Raw genomic sequence first — 15,404 nt, 5'->3', positions numbered from 1 at the left:
TCTACTCCTCGGTAGTTACCCAAAGAATACAAAAATATAAATTAAAAAAGATATACACATCCCTTTGTTAAATGCAGCATTATTTAAATAGCCAAATTATGGACACAACCCAAGTGTCCACTGATAAATGAATGGATAAAGAAGATATGGTATGTGTGTGCATTCTATGTGTGTGTGTGTGCATGCGTGCGTGTGTGTGTAAACAGAATATTACTCAGCCATTAAAAAGTAATGAAATCTTGCCACTTTCAACAACATGGATGGATCTAGAGGGTATAATGCTAGAAAAACAAATACCATAGGATTCAGTCATGTGGAACTTAAGATATATAAAGGAAATATATATATATAAAAAGATATATAAAGGAAATATATATTTATATATATAATATATTATAATTATATAATAAATATATTTATATATAAGATATATAAAGGAAAAAAAGGACAAACAAAAAACCAGATTCTTGGGGCGCCTGGGTGGCTCAGTCGTTAAGCGTCTGCCTCTGGCTCAGGTCATGATCCCGAGTCCTGCGACCGAGCCCTCATCAGACTTCCTGCTCCGCAGGAAACCTGCTTCTCCCTCTCCCACTCCCTCTGCTATGTTCCTTCTCTCACTGTGTCTCTCTCTGTCAAATAAATAAATAAAATCTTAAACAAAACAAAATAAAAACCAAAAACCAGATTCTTAAATATAGAGAACTGGAGGGGAGGTGGATGGGGGGGATGGATGAAATAGGTGAAGGGCTTAAGAGTACACTTTATTGGGGTGCTCAGTGGGTTAAGCCTCTCCTTTCGGTTCAAGTCATGATCTCAGGGTCCTGGGATCAAGCCCCACATCGGGCTCCCTGCTCTGCAGGGAGCCTGCTTTCCCGCTTTCTCTGCCTGCCTCTCTGCCTACTTGTAATCTCTGTCAAATAAATAAAATCTTTAAAAAAAAAAGAGTACACTTTATCATAGTAAGCACTGACTACTACATAGAATTGGTGAATCATTAATACTGTACACCTGAAACTAATATGTTAACTACAGTGAAATAAAAATTTTTAAAAATAAAAAAAAGAATTATCCAACAACAAATGAATAAAGTCAAAATAGAAACAAAAAGGGGCGCCTGGGTGGCTCAGTGGGTTGGGGCCTCTGCCTTCGGCTAAGGTCATGGGAACGAGCCATGCATCAGGCTCTCTGCTCAGCAGGAGGCCTGCTTCCTCCTCTCTCTCTGCCTGCCTCTCTGCCTGCTTGTGATCTCTGTCTGTCAAATAAATAAATAAATCTTTAAAAAAAAATAGAAACAAAAAGAATTCACTTGATTTATCTTTTTAATGAACCTAAATCTAAATGATAAGAAGAAACTAAATGTTCAGGATAACTTTCAAATCTGACTTTCAGAAAGACTATCAATTTCCTTCATCTCTCAAAATTCCCATGCATTTTGTGAAAGAAAATGTTATCTTGAACACATATTGTTTAAGGCTAACAAATACTCGGGGCGCCTAAGTGGCTCAGTCAGTTAAGTGTCTGAGTTCGGCTCAGGTCATGATCCTAGGGTCCTGGGATCAAACCCTCCATCTGGCTCCCTGCTTGGCGGGAAGCCTGCTTTTCTCCCTCTCCCACTCTCCCTGGTTGTGGTCCCTCTCCCACTGTCTCTCTGTCAAATAAATACAATTTTACAAAAAAAAAAAAAAAAAGCTTATATACTCTTTGTCCCCTTAAGTTTAGTTGAATACTTAAATAAGAATTATTTATTAATATTTATGAATCACATCCCATAAAAAGTGTACACACCACAGTAATTAACTGATCATCCTATCATGTTTCTTACTTCAAAACTGAATTATTATTAGTTTTCACAAAAATGACAGCTACAGTACATGTATGTTTCTCTACCAACATGTGAAATTTGCATAGACATTAGAGTTATAAAGCCATACCTATATTCTGACAGCTTAAGTCATTCTCAGCTCCTTTCTCCATGTCTGAGTTTTTTGGAGAGCTTACTGTCTGTTTCAGTTTTCTCTCTGTACGTGAGGTACTGGCAGCAAACTTGTATAGGCTTGTTTTCTCAGATCCAAAGTGAGCCACACTGGGTTTCCGTAAAAAGCAATGTTTTCTATGGAAGTGCTGCTGAGCACTCTCAGGATCATGAAATGCTTTAGTGCAGGTGCCACACTTGATAACATACTGCTGCTCCTCTTCCTCCTCACTGTTTTCTTCTCTGTGCACTTGATGGATATGAGTATTAATATCAGCTACGCTCTGTGCTGTTGCTGAACACAAGCTGCAGCGAAACCACAGTTTACCTTTATCCAACATGGTTTGGAGACATCTACTATAATCCTCCTTTCTGTTGACTTTACAGATGTAACTCTCACGGCAACCACAGGTTAACAAGTTACTGGTTTCTATTACTGGAAAATCGTTCTCAGTTTTAATTGAAGTTTCAGCTTTTTCAGGCAGGAACACATAATCTATGCTGTGGTGCTCCTTATAATGACTTAAAAATGCTTTTTCCACATTAAAGATAAGATCACAAAGACCACAGAAGTACTTAACCTTTATTTCATTATTATGTTCATCTTGGCAATGGCGGTATAGTGTTTCTACCTTGTGAAAAGTCTTTTTGCAATGGGCACAGCTGTATCTATGAAACTGGTGACTTGCTAAAGACATGCAATGCTGTTTTACATATTCTTGGGTATCAAACATATCTTCACAAATTCGGCATTGCCATTTACCCCTTGGAGGACTGTTTGCTGGAGAATGATCAATAATAGTAATAGTTGAAGAAGGATTCTTAGCAGTCACATTACTCACCATTGTTGCAGATGATGATGGCAAAGTTTCACCTTCTACTTCATCGGTCTCGTAAAAATATCTGTGTCCATTATGAAATTCGGTCACATGTGCCATGATAGTCTCTTTTCTTGTTAATTCCTTTTTGCATGTCCGACACCAGAAAAGAAAGTTATTTAAATGTGCCCCTCCATGAATCCGGCTCATATGTAAACGGATGACCCCTGAATCTTCACACACCTTTCCACAGACCACACACTTATAACACATTGTGTTTGCTGAGAAAACATGCTTTTCCACTGCATCTTCACTTGGGAATTGTTGATGACATTCACAAAACCAAGTTTTTACAACTGACTTTTCTTTCTGAACACAAACCATACCTTCATGGCTTCCACCTTCTAAATTCATCTTCTTTTTTGGAACAGTGGTACAATCTTGTAAGCTTGATTCTTGAATAGACATAGTTCTTTTAAGTGATGAAAATTTTGAATGATCTAGCAATAGATGCAAGTCCGAAGAAGGTTTGTTCCCTTCACTGCTGTGGCAATAAAGTAAGACTGATTCTTCCATTGAGGTAATGACTCGGACTTTGTGCCCTGAATTCTGCTTGTGATTTCGGGTACTGGTTTCATCCATAAAGACTTGGTTGCAATTTGGACAATAACCTCGTAATAGGAATTTTTCTGCAACTTGGGCTATGCTCTTCTCAGCTACAGCTACAGGACCAGCATTTCGACAACGAACTCTAAATCAGATAAAAAAAAAAAAAAACTCTTTCGTAAGTACTTCTAAATACAGTAACTCTGCTTTTTACAGGAATTATAAACAATGTATACATAAAACACTAGAAGATATTTTTCAATAAAAATGCAGATAATAAATAATTTCATCTCAAAATACTTGAGTATTATCTGTATTTTGTCTGTTTCTAATCCACATACAGAATAGTAAAACTAAAATCAAAAGATTAAAAAAATTCACACAAATATTTGGAAAATATTTGGAAAATCTCTAACTCTTTAGACGTTAAGCAACAAATTTCTAATAAACCTATGGGTCAAAGAAGAAATTAAAAGGTAAAATTTTTTAAATGAATGAAAATGAAAACAACTTATCAAAATCTGAGGGTAAAGCAATGCTTAGAGGCAAATTTATAACTTTAAATGTTTATATAGAAAAAGAAGGGGGCGCCTGGGTGGCTCAGTGGGTTAAGCCTCTGCCTTTGACTTGGGTTGTGATCTCAGAGTTCTGGGATCGAGTCCTGCATCGGACTCTCTGCTTGGCAGGGAGCCTGCTTTCCCCACCCCCACCCCCGCCCCCACCTGCCTCTCTGCCTACTTGTGATCTCTGTATGTCAAGGGAATAAATAAAATCTTTTAAAAAAATGGTATAACAGGAAAAACAGAGACCTAAAAGACACAGCACCTAAACAGAAAATATGTACAGATTTTGTTTGGATCATGATTCCAACAAATCAAATGTAAAATGTAAAACTTCATGAGATAATAAGGGCAATTTGATAACTAACTAGTTTTTGATGCTATTAAAAATACCAGTTTTTTAAGGTGTGATAACAGTATTATAGGATTAAAAAAAAAAGAGTCCCTACCATTTATAGTTACATATTGAAGTATTTACAGATAGAATGACATGATTTATTTTGAAATAATAATTTGCAGGGGGTGACAATATAAAGGAAACACAACTGTCATGTGTTGATTATTACTAAAGCTGGTGAAAGGTACACTGGGGATTATACATTGCTTGATAATTTCCATTGTAAAGCCAATGATTATTTGGTAAATTTGGCCTTTCAAAGAAACTTAATCTTTCATATGTATATGATATTTTCCATTCTGGCTGACTTAAAGCCAAGGTTCTATTTTAACCCACTCCTCCCCTAATAAACATACTACTCACGCAGTACACAGAAAAAAATTCACATAGAATCGTTAATTCTTTTACATTCTCAGCAATATTAACATATCCACTTTTTCCACACCTTTAACTTCTCTCATTATGCTAAATTTAATTTCCAGACTAATGTACATTCTTGTTTTTAAAAAGCAAAGAAACATGGAGTAGAAAAATATTTGTTGAATCTTCCCTCTGGTAAAGGTTATTGGGCAGGATTCCCTTACAGCCAGACTAAACCTATACAAACCTGAAATGGGCAGTGAGCTCCATATGGGAACGTAGTGTCTGGTGGCAGGCCACACACTTAACTTGAAATGGGACATCTTTGCACAGAGAGATCAGAAGTTTCTTTGCAAAAGATGGAAATAATATTGGATGTGCTATTCCCTGGTCATCTGAAAGGCAAAATAAACTATAACTTGCAAAGATTTGAGTAGACAGCAACCCAACCTTCCTCCCCTTTGCTTTTCTCAATATTGGCTGGCATTAGTAAAAGATTGTTATTTACATGATAAAAATCTAAGGGAAGTAATTTTCTAGCGTAAGTACAAAAGATGCTGAACTCATGCTCAAAATCTGAGTCTTAAATGCAGAGTAACACCCAACTTCCCAGATATTATGGATATATAAAAACATCATCCTAAATAAATATTTTTTTCCCAAGTTTCTCTTCACTCCTCAAAGTAAGTAAACCTTACTATTAGGTGCAGACCGATACTGCAATATTTTTCTTGAAAAATAAAAATTAAGACTACCTTTCACTTTCATGTTTTCAATCTAATGTGAGGTTAAGTTTTCTCAAGAATTATCTGAGAAGTATGGTAAATCAGCAAAGGTTAAAGTAGTTCAATAATTTTCAGAAGAGAGTATTAACATACCACCCAGTTTAAAATTCTGACGGAAATGATTCTTTCCAGACATATGCTTCAAACACCCATCCTTGCTGCTAAAAAGAAGGAAGCAATTTGGACACGCAAAACACTGAATAATCTGAGGAAGAAGGCTGTTTTTATGTTCATCATCCGCAGCTTCCTAAAATACAAAGCAAAGCTGTATTATAGACAACTAAAATCAATATTCAATTTTTTTAAATCAACTTTTAAAATTTATTTCTTTGGAATATTCTGTATCAGGTTTTTTTTTTTTAATTTTTATTTATTTTTTTCTGTATCAGGTTTTAACATGAAAACTTTTCTTCCCTGAGTGTGAACCATGGAATTTTTTATCATACATGAGGTTCCATATGTGAATTAAAATTTTTTTTCTTAAAAACAGATCTTGACCATCATTGTGACAATAAATGTACATTTACTTTCTGTATGTTTTTCCTTTTTTATTTTTTATTTATTTATTTTTTAACATTTTAATTTTTTGTTTCTTATATTTTTATAAACATATAATGTATTTTTATCCCCAGGGGTCCAGGTCTGTGAATCGCCAGGTTTACACACTTCACAGCACTCACCATAGCACATACCCTCCCCAATGTCCATAATCCCCCTCCCCCTCTCCCAACCCCTGCTTTTTTAATATATACATTTATATTACGTTAATGGATAAATGTTTTCTTTTTCTTTTCTTTTTTTTAAATATTTTATTTATTTATTTGACACAGAGAGAGAGAGATCACAAGTAGGCAGAGAGGCAGGCAGAGAGAGGGGTGGGGAAGCAGGCTCCCTGCCGATCAGAGAAGCCCAATGCGGGGCTCAACCCCAGGACCCTGAGCCAAAGGCAAAGGCTTAACCCACTGAGCCACCCAGGCGCCCTGATAAATGTTTTCATATCACATACACTTCTTCCATTTTGCTTTATTCTCTCTACTCTGCAGTATAACCTATGTTTATGTATTCTTCCATAAATGTCTCCATGCTTAATAATTTACAAAAATATATAGAAATAAACATATAGCGTCTGCCATTGTTTTACCACATGTGGTCATCTTATAGACTCTTCTGCCTCTTAGTTTCTCTTATTCCACAATACCTAAGGGAAATTCCTAAAAATCAACTGGCATATCTCTAATTCATTCTTCTAAATGGTTGCAAACTACTTCAGTTACTAAGACTTAGTTAACTATTGATTTCCAGGCTTTTCTCCCTTTGCTACTATAAACAATGGTATTGTAACTATCCTTAAATACATATCCTTATTTATAGGTGTATTTTTCTCATTATTCGGAGTGGCCCTATTGGGTTAAAAGGTTCAGTACTTGAATATTAAAGGACACCACAGGATTGTTTTCCAAAAAGGCTCTATCAATTTACATATTCCCTAGCAATGTGTGTGAGCCTGGCACAATAGCTACTATAGATAGTTTTTTTTTTCATTTTTGCAGTCTGACAGATATTGTGATACTCATTGTTACTTTAACTTTTATTTCCTACTAGTGAGTTTGAGTACTTAATTCATACAATTCTGTGGATATTCCATATTCTGTGGATTGTTTCTTCATAACCTTTTGCCTGATGTTTCAATCATTTTTATTTTCTCCTTTTCTGGTTGACCTGTATCTTTTCTTCATTAACAAAAGTAACTGTTCCATGCGCCATTTTGCAAATATTTTTCAAACATCTATTACTTTTGTATGTGGTCATTTAAAAATTTTGATGTAGTCAATATTCGAGCCCCACAATGGGGATAGAGTTTACCTAAAAAAATTTTTTAAATATTTTTAGTTTTGAGAAAAAGAACCTCTTAACTAAGTTTGGATACTTTTCTAGACACTAGGCTCGAATTCATACCCCAGGACTAAGAGTCACGTGCTCTACAGACTGAGCCAACCAGGTGCCCCAAGACCAAAAGTATTTTAAAGTATACATATATATGTATATGTGTGTGTGCTTGTATATAAATATAACTTAACATCTTGTTAATGGTCTTTAGAATAATAGCCTTAAAAGTTGTATTGTGTCTTCTTAAACTCACTATCATTAACATTAGGAATATAGAAATAGTATATGTGGGGTGCCTGGGTGGCTCAGTGGGTTAAAGCCTCTGCCTTCCGCTCAGGTCATGATCCCAGGGTCCAGGGATCAAGCCCCGCATGGGGCTCTCTGCTCAGCAGGGAGCCTGCTTCCTCCTCCTGTCAAATAAATAAATAAAATCTTAAAAAAAAAAGAAAAAAAGAAAAAGAAAAAGAAATAGTATATATGGGATGCCTGGGTGGCTCAGTGGGTTAAGCGTCTCCCTTCAGCTCAGGTCATGATCACAGGGTCCTGGGAGGGAGTCCTGTACTGGGGTCCTTGCTCAGAAGGAAGCCTGCTTCTCCCTCTGCCTGCTGCTCCCCGTTTGTGCTCTCTCTGACAAATAAATAAAACTTAAAAAAAAAGAGAAATGAATAAGAAATTTACATATATATTGAGTGCATGTGAAGTACCACATTAGGGTTTAAAACCTAATAATCCCATGAAGTATTATTTTCATTATTTACAAATGAGAAAACTAAAATTTATTTTCCCTCCAATCAAGTAGTACCCTGGGAAGAGATAAAACTACCATTCAGACACAGCTTTATATGTTGGTTATAAATTCTTTGCTCTTTCCACTACTCCCTACACCATGCAGAAGATAATATCCGAGAAGATACTTTGCATTCCAATGAGAAGGTAAATGAGAGCACTAAAGGCATTTCCTAAACACAAATTTATACAAATGTCCCTTACTTGAAGAACATCAACAAAATAATTTTCAGTTCAATTATGAGTCATAAATGGATTCAATATAAAGCTTGTTTAAAGCGTTTGCTCAATAGAACAAGAACGTGATTCTACATAAAATTTAAATGAAACATACCTATTGCAAAAGTATAGCAAGTATCCTTGTACAAACGAGGGGAAGGAGTGGGAAACAGGATGTTTCATAACTTAAAGTACTCAATTCCTTTCTACCATTATATTTCTGATTACATTAAAATAAAATACACTATATACATTTGTATACATAAAATAAGTTAAACCACAGTAAGATATTATTTCATACCCACTAGGATGGCTATTTTTAAAGTCACATAATAAGTGTTGTTAAGATGTGGAGAAATTAGAACCTGTTGGGTCAGTGGCTTCGGGAATGCAGGAGGAACAATAGAAATGACTGCTGGGGCCGCCATCTTCCAGCTCCCTCCCCCGCCTTCCTTAACCTTTGACTTTCCCGCCAAAAAGATGTATGCCCAGGTCGTGTCTCCATAGGTAACCCAATACCTATGCAGGATACAGAAGTATCAGGACCCCTGCCCCCATACCCTTCTTACATGTATGCATGTGAACCCATGCTCTGCCTCAGCCTGATAAAAGACCCCGCCGACTCTCTCCCAGAGCGGCTTCCCTGACTCCCCTCTCCAGAGTCTCTGACCTCCACGACTGAACCTCGCCTGAGGGTGCCCACCTCCACCCAGGGGGACTTTCCTGGCTCCCCTTCTCCTGAGCCCTGAAACTTCCCCAGAGAGTGCCTTTAATAAATCTTTCCTTGCACCTACCTCGCCTGCTGTTGTGTTTATCTCGCCTGCAAAACTTTACAGAACCCACATATATTGCTGGTAAGAAAATAAAATGGTAGTGTGTTGGATAACAATTTGGCAGTTCTTCAAACAAGCATAATTACCATATGACCCCCAAACTTAAGTACTGAAAACATATGTCCACATGAAGGCCTGTGCATTTATTTTTAGCAGCATTATTCTTTTTTTTAACCTTTCTTTTAAACCTTTTTTTTTTATTAAAGATTTTATTTATTTATTTGACAGAGAGAGATCACAAGTAGTCAGAGACAGAGGGAAGCAGGCTCCCCGCTGAGCAGAGTCCGAGAGGCTGCTGGTCCCAGAACCCTGAGACCATGACCTGAGCTGAAGGCAAAGGTTCAACCCACTGGGCCACCAGGCACTCCTAGCATTATTCACAATAGCCCCAAAGTAGAAATAACCCAAGTATCCACCAACTGATGAACTGATAAACAAAGAGTGGCATATTTCCAAACAATGGAGGATTACTTGGAAATAAAAAGGAATGAAGTACGGAGGTATGCTACAACACAGATGAAACTTGGGGCACCTGGGTAGCTTGGTTAAGCGTCTGCCTTTGGCTCAGATCATGATCCCAGGGTCCTGGGAAAGAGCCCACATTGTGCTCCCTGTTTGGTAGGGAGTCTGCTTCTCTCTCTGCCCCTCCCCCTGCTTGTGCTCTTTCTCTCTCCCTCCCTCAAATGAATAAATATATTTAAAAAAATGGATAGGGCAAGTGGGTGGCTCAGTCTTTAAGCGTCTGCCTTTGGTTCAGGTCATGATCTGGGGGTCCTGGGATCGAGTCCCGCATCTGGCTCCCTGCTCAACAGGAAGACTATTTCTCCCTCCCCTTCCTCACTGTCTCTGTTAATTAAATAAATAAAATCTTAAAAAAAAAAAAGATGAACCTTGACAAAATTATGGCAAATGAAAGAATCTTCTCACAAAAGGACACATATTATAGAATTCCATTTATATGAAATATCCAGAAAAGGCAAAACTATAGAGACAGATTGCCTAGGGTAGGGAGGAGGAGGTAAGAAAAGGGAAAAATCACTTTCAATGATACAATGGCCCTAAGAACAGAATGAGAGGTTATACCTGTTGACCCACAAGTGACACTGGGGCACACTGGAACTTACAATATGATCACCACCACCTCCACACCTCCACCACCACCAAAAAGGGAGGAAAGCAGGAAGCTTCTTTTTTTTTTTTTTTTTAAGATTTTACTTTTATTTATTTGACAGAGAGAGAGATCACAAGTAGGCAGAGAGGCAGGCAGAGAGAGAGGAGGAAGCAGGCTTCCTGCGGAGCAGAGAGCCCGACGCGGGGCTTGATCTCAGGACCCTGAGATCACGACCTGAGCCGAAGGCAGTGGCTTAATCCACTGAGCCACCCAGGCGCCCCGGAAAGCAGGAAGCTATCTAGTGGTATACCCATTAAATGGCTTTAATGTCAAAATCAACTAGACGCTTGTTACGCAAAGCGTGACTTAACAACCAACAGCACGGTCATCAACTGAAAGCCTGTTAGGTATCTTGAATCTAAGGTCCCCTCTCAGATCTAGGGTAAGAACTTATATTTTCAAGATACCAAAGCGATTCGTGTGTAAAATTTTTAAGCAGCACTGACTGAGACAGAAGAATCTGGAGATGAAAGGGAACGCGGAGGGTAGCAAGGCAAAAATGCAAATTGTGATCATTTCCAGCTCTTTCACTGAAGAATGCCAGCCTTACAAAATAGAATTCATAGGTATACAATCGTCTAGTGACCTCTTCTGGCTGATTTAAGATAGGCAATTATAATCTAATGCATACCAGTTTCCTTTAGAGTTCCTGTGATGGACTCTCCAAAGAATAAATAAGGAGAATTTAATAAGAGCTATGTTAGGTTCTAAGTGCTTTATATAGCAGTATACTTCCTCTCATCAATCTCGCATGTAACTATAATGATTCCATTTTAGAGACGAAGATAGGCAGATGTTGAGTAACTTCTACAGTAAATACAGCTAAGATAAGTGACAGTAGAAACCAAAGCTTTTGTTCCATTTTACCATCAACCTTCCCAGAAAGCTAATCATCATAAACTTACTTCCTGGAGACAAGGTAAAACAGCACGAAATGAGTAACTCCCAGAAAAAAAAAAAGAAACAAAATGAAATTTGGGAAAACACAAATGAAAGAATTAATTTAAAGGTTAAAATACCTATTCAGATTTACTAAAGATAAATATGCTCATTAAAATGAACAAAACACTAATGGCCTGGAAAAGGAAAACACAACCTGAAGACTCTTGTTTTGAAAAAGGTAGAGTATTCGTGACCACCTGAAAACATCAAAAAAGATTACCTTTTTCTTTTCTCTCCTCAAACCTTTGTCACAACAATAGAAACCCCTATCATTTCTTTTGGCTTTACTTTAAGGTCTTTATTCTAAATGCCAATACCTAAGCAAAGCCTTTTTTATTTTTCATCTCAAAGTTAAATTACTACAAAAGTCACCTAAACTGGTCACCTTTCTACACCTATGAATCCACCCTTAACACTGCTACCATTCTAATCCATTCCATCTCTTTGGTGTCCCTAAAAAAGGGAACTAATTGGTTTTAGAATTAAGAATCTTTCTAGCTCTAAAGGTATAAAGCATTATTTTCATCATATCACTGTCCTACAACAGTAACCTCTTGCCAATATCAAGGTTACCACTTCTGTTGGGAGTCCCCTAGACCATCCCCAGGTTTGATGGCTTGCTAGGGTTCACAACACTCAGCACATAGCTGTACTCACAGCTGATACTTATTACAGGTTTTTAGCTACCAAGATATTTGAACTGGTTTTTTTTTTTAAGATTTTATTTTTTTATTTGACAGAGATACAGCAAGATAGGAACATGAGCAGAGGAACTGGGGGAGGGAAAGCAGGCTTCCCGCCAAGCAAGGATCCCGATGTGAGGCTCGATCCCAGGACCCTGGGATCATGTCCTAAGCTGAAAGCAGACACTTAACAACTGAGCCACCCAGGCACCCCAAAACTGGTTTTGTTTTTAGTAACAGAAAAATTGAAACAATTAACACATCTAATAGGAAACTAAATGAACTATAATATAGTCAAATAGGAGAATGTTACTGATTTAAAATGTATGCACTGATTCAACAAATATTTAAGCATTCATGTTTACAACACACAGCTTTTCTTATGTAAAAATTCAGACACTTTATCTTATATAAAAATATTTATGAATGTTTTTGGTGCAGTTGTAAATCATATTGTTTTCCTAAGTTTACTTTCTGCTGCTTCATTATTAGTATACAGAAATGCAACAGACTTATGTACATTGGTTTTGTATCTTGCTACTTCACTGAATTCATTTATCAGTTCTAGCAGCTTTTGGTAGTCTTTAGGGTTTTCTGTATTCAAGTGTCATGTGATGTGCAAATAGTGAAAGTTTTATTTCTTCCTTACCAATTTGGATCCTTTTTATTTATTTTTTTGTTGTTGTTGCCTAATTGCTGTGGCTAGGACTTCCAGTACTATGCAGAAGAAAAGTGGTCAGAGTGGACATTCTTGTCTTGCTCCTGACCTTAGGGAAAAAGCTCTCTGTTTTTCACTACTGAATATGATGTTAGCTGTGGGTTTTTCTTGTATGGCCTTTATTATGTTGAAGTTAAGCTCCATCTAGACCTACACCATTAAGGGTTTTTATCATGAATAGATGTTGTACTGTCAAGTGCTTTTTCTGGATCTACTGAAATGATCATGTTTTTTATACCTCCTCTTACTGATATGTTGATTGTTTTGCAAATACTGAACCAACTGCACCAAAAACAATAAAATACCTAGGAATAAACGTAACTAAAGAGCTGAAAGACCTGTACTCTGAAAACTATAAAACATTGATGAAAGAAATTCAAGATGATATAAAGAAATGAAGACATTGGAAGAACAAATGTTGTTAAAATTTTCTGTACTATCCAAAGCATTCTACAAATTTAATGCAATTCCTACCAAAATAACAACAGCATTTTTCACAGAACTAGAAAAAAGCAACCCTAATGATTTGTATGGAACCATAAATGACTCTGAATAGTCAAAGGACTCTTGAAAAAGAAAAACAAAATTGGAGGTATCACAATTTCAGACTTCAAGTTATATTACAAAGGTACAGTAATCAAAACAGTGTGGTACTGGCATTAAACCAGACACATCAATCAATGGAACAGAATAGAAAATCCAAAAATAAACCCACAATTATATGGCCTTCAACAAAGGAGAAATGAATTTCCAGTGGGAAAAAGACAGTTTCATCAACAAATGGTGTTGGGAAAACTGGACGGCTACATGCAAAAAGATTGAAACTGGACCACTTTCTTTCACCATACATACAAATAAAACCAATATGGATTAAAGACCTAAAAAAAAAAACCACAACCTAAATGAGGGTGGCTCAGTGGGTTAAAGCCTCTGCCTTTGGGTCAGGTCATGACCCCAGGGTCCTGGGATTGAGCCCTGCATCAGGCTCTCTGCTTGGCAGGGAGCCTGCTTCCCCCTCTCTCTCCCTGCCTCTCTGCCTACTCGTGATCTCTGTCTGTCAAATAAATAAATAAAATCTTAGAAAGAAAGAAAGAAAGGCCTAAATGTGAGACCTGAAACCATAAAAATCCTGGAAGAGATCACAGGCAGTAATCTGACATCGGCCATAGTAACATTTTTCTAGATGTATCTCCTAAGGCAAGGGAAATAAAAACAGAAATAAACTAGTGGGACTTCATCAAAATAAAAAGTTTCTGCACAGAGAAAGAAACAATCAACAAAACTAAAAGGCAACCTACTAAATGGGAGAAGACATTTGCAAAGGACATATCTGATAAAGGGTTAGTATCCAAAAATATATAAAGAATGTATACAACTCAATGTCCAAAAAACCAATCATCCAATTAAAAAGTGGGCAGAAAACATAAATTGACATTTCTCCAAAGAAGACATCCAGATGGTCAACAAACTCATGAAAAGATGCTCAACATCACTTATCATCAGGGAAATGCAAATCAAAACTACAATGAGAGATCACCTTACATCTGTCAGAATGGCTAAAATCAAAAAGAAAAGAAACTATAAGTATTGGAGAGGATGTGGGAAAAAAGGAACCCTTGTGCACTGTTCGTAGAAATGCAAACTGGTGCAGCCACTGTGAAGAACAGCATGGAGGTTCCCCAAAAAGTTAAAAATAGAACTACCCTAAGACCCAGTAACTGTACTACTGGCTATTTACCCAAAGAATACAAAAACATTGATTCAAAGGGATACTGAACACCTATATTTATAGCAGCATTATTATAAGAGCCCAAGTATCCACTGATTGATGAATAAAGAAGATGTGGAATATAATGGAATATTACTCGGCCTTCAGAAAGGATGAAATCTTGCCATTTGTAACAACATGGATGGAGCTACAGAGTATAATGCTAAGCAAAATAAATCAAAGAAAGACAAATACCGTATGATTTCACTCATATATGGAATTTAAGAAACAAAACAAATGAGCAAAGGGAAAAAGAGTGTGAAACCAAGAGAACAAATTGTTGGTTACCAGAGGGGAGGTGGGTCTGGAGATGGGTGAAATAGGTGATGAGGATTAAAGAGTGGACGTGTCATGATAGCACTGAGTGACTGAAATAAAAACTTAAAAAATTTTTTTTCACAGTGAACATATTAACAATTAACATTCTATAATGTTAATAAGCCATTAAAGATATTTCAAATATGGTAAGCAGTTATTACAGAACTGTATATTATACAGATTTGCAAATGCCATGAATCAACTTGTATCCCTTGAGATTTAGTGCTTAATGAAAGTTACATAAAAGAGCTTTTTCTAAATACTAGAATTCTTAATACTACCATTTATAAAAGAATTATTATTTACTACATGGCTCCAACATTTCAACAGGCAGTGAAAGGCAGAGGACTTAATAACAAGGTTCCAGTTCTCATTATGAGCATCTTGAACAAGGTTAATTCCACAGAGCAACTCCATCAAGGGAAGGGTTTCTATGATAATCTTTAGGACTGCTGGTATTCACTAATCAAGTTTACCTGCCCACAAACATTTAATGTTCCAAATCATTTTATTCTCCTTAAACAATCATAATTTTGAACCTTATGTGTATCATTGGTTATTGGAGATTATAGGTGATTGTA

The 15,404-nt window shown here is 36.7% G+C and overlaps 1 protein-coding gene across 9 annotated transcripts in view; it reads right to left on the bottom strand.

Annotated features, from left to right (window-relative positions):
* ZNF451 (zinc finger protein 451) overlaps positions 1 to 15,404 on the bottom strand; it is a 101,883-nt gene that overhangs the window by 30,947 nt on the left and 55,532 nt on the right. For all 9 annotated transcript variants that reach the window (XM_046005410.1, XM_046005414.1, XM_046005413.1 and 6 more), the window contains exons 8-10: positions 5,592 to 5,745; positions 4,961 to 5,108; positions 1,932 to 3,541 (exon numbers count right to left, since the gene is read on the bottom strand). In XM_046005410.1, coding sequence (XP_045861366.1) covers positions 1,932 to 3,541; positions 4,961 to 5,108; positions 5,592 to 5,745 — 1,912 coding nt within the window. The remainder of the gene's footprint in view (positions 1 to 1,931; positions 3,542 to 4,960; positions 5,109 to 5,591; positions 5,746 to 15,404) is intronic.

The sequence above is a fragment of the Meles meles genome, chromosome 5, assembly GCF_922984935.1.
Source record: "Meles meles chromosome 5, mMelMel3.1 paternal haplotype, whole genome shotgun sequence".
In the NCBI taxonomy this organism is placed as follows: domain Eukaryota; kingdom Metazoa; phylum Chordata; class Mammalia; order Carnivora; family Mustelidae; genus Meles; species Meles meles.
Note: the sequence above shows the minus strand (reverse complement) of the source record. Positions and strands in the feature narration are given on the sequence as shown.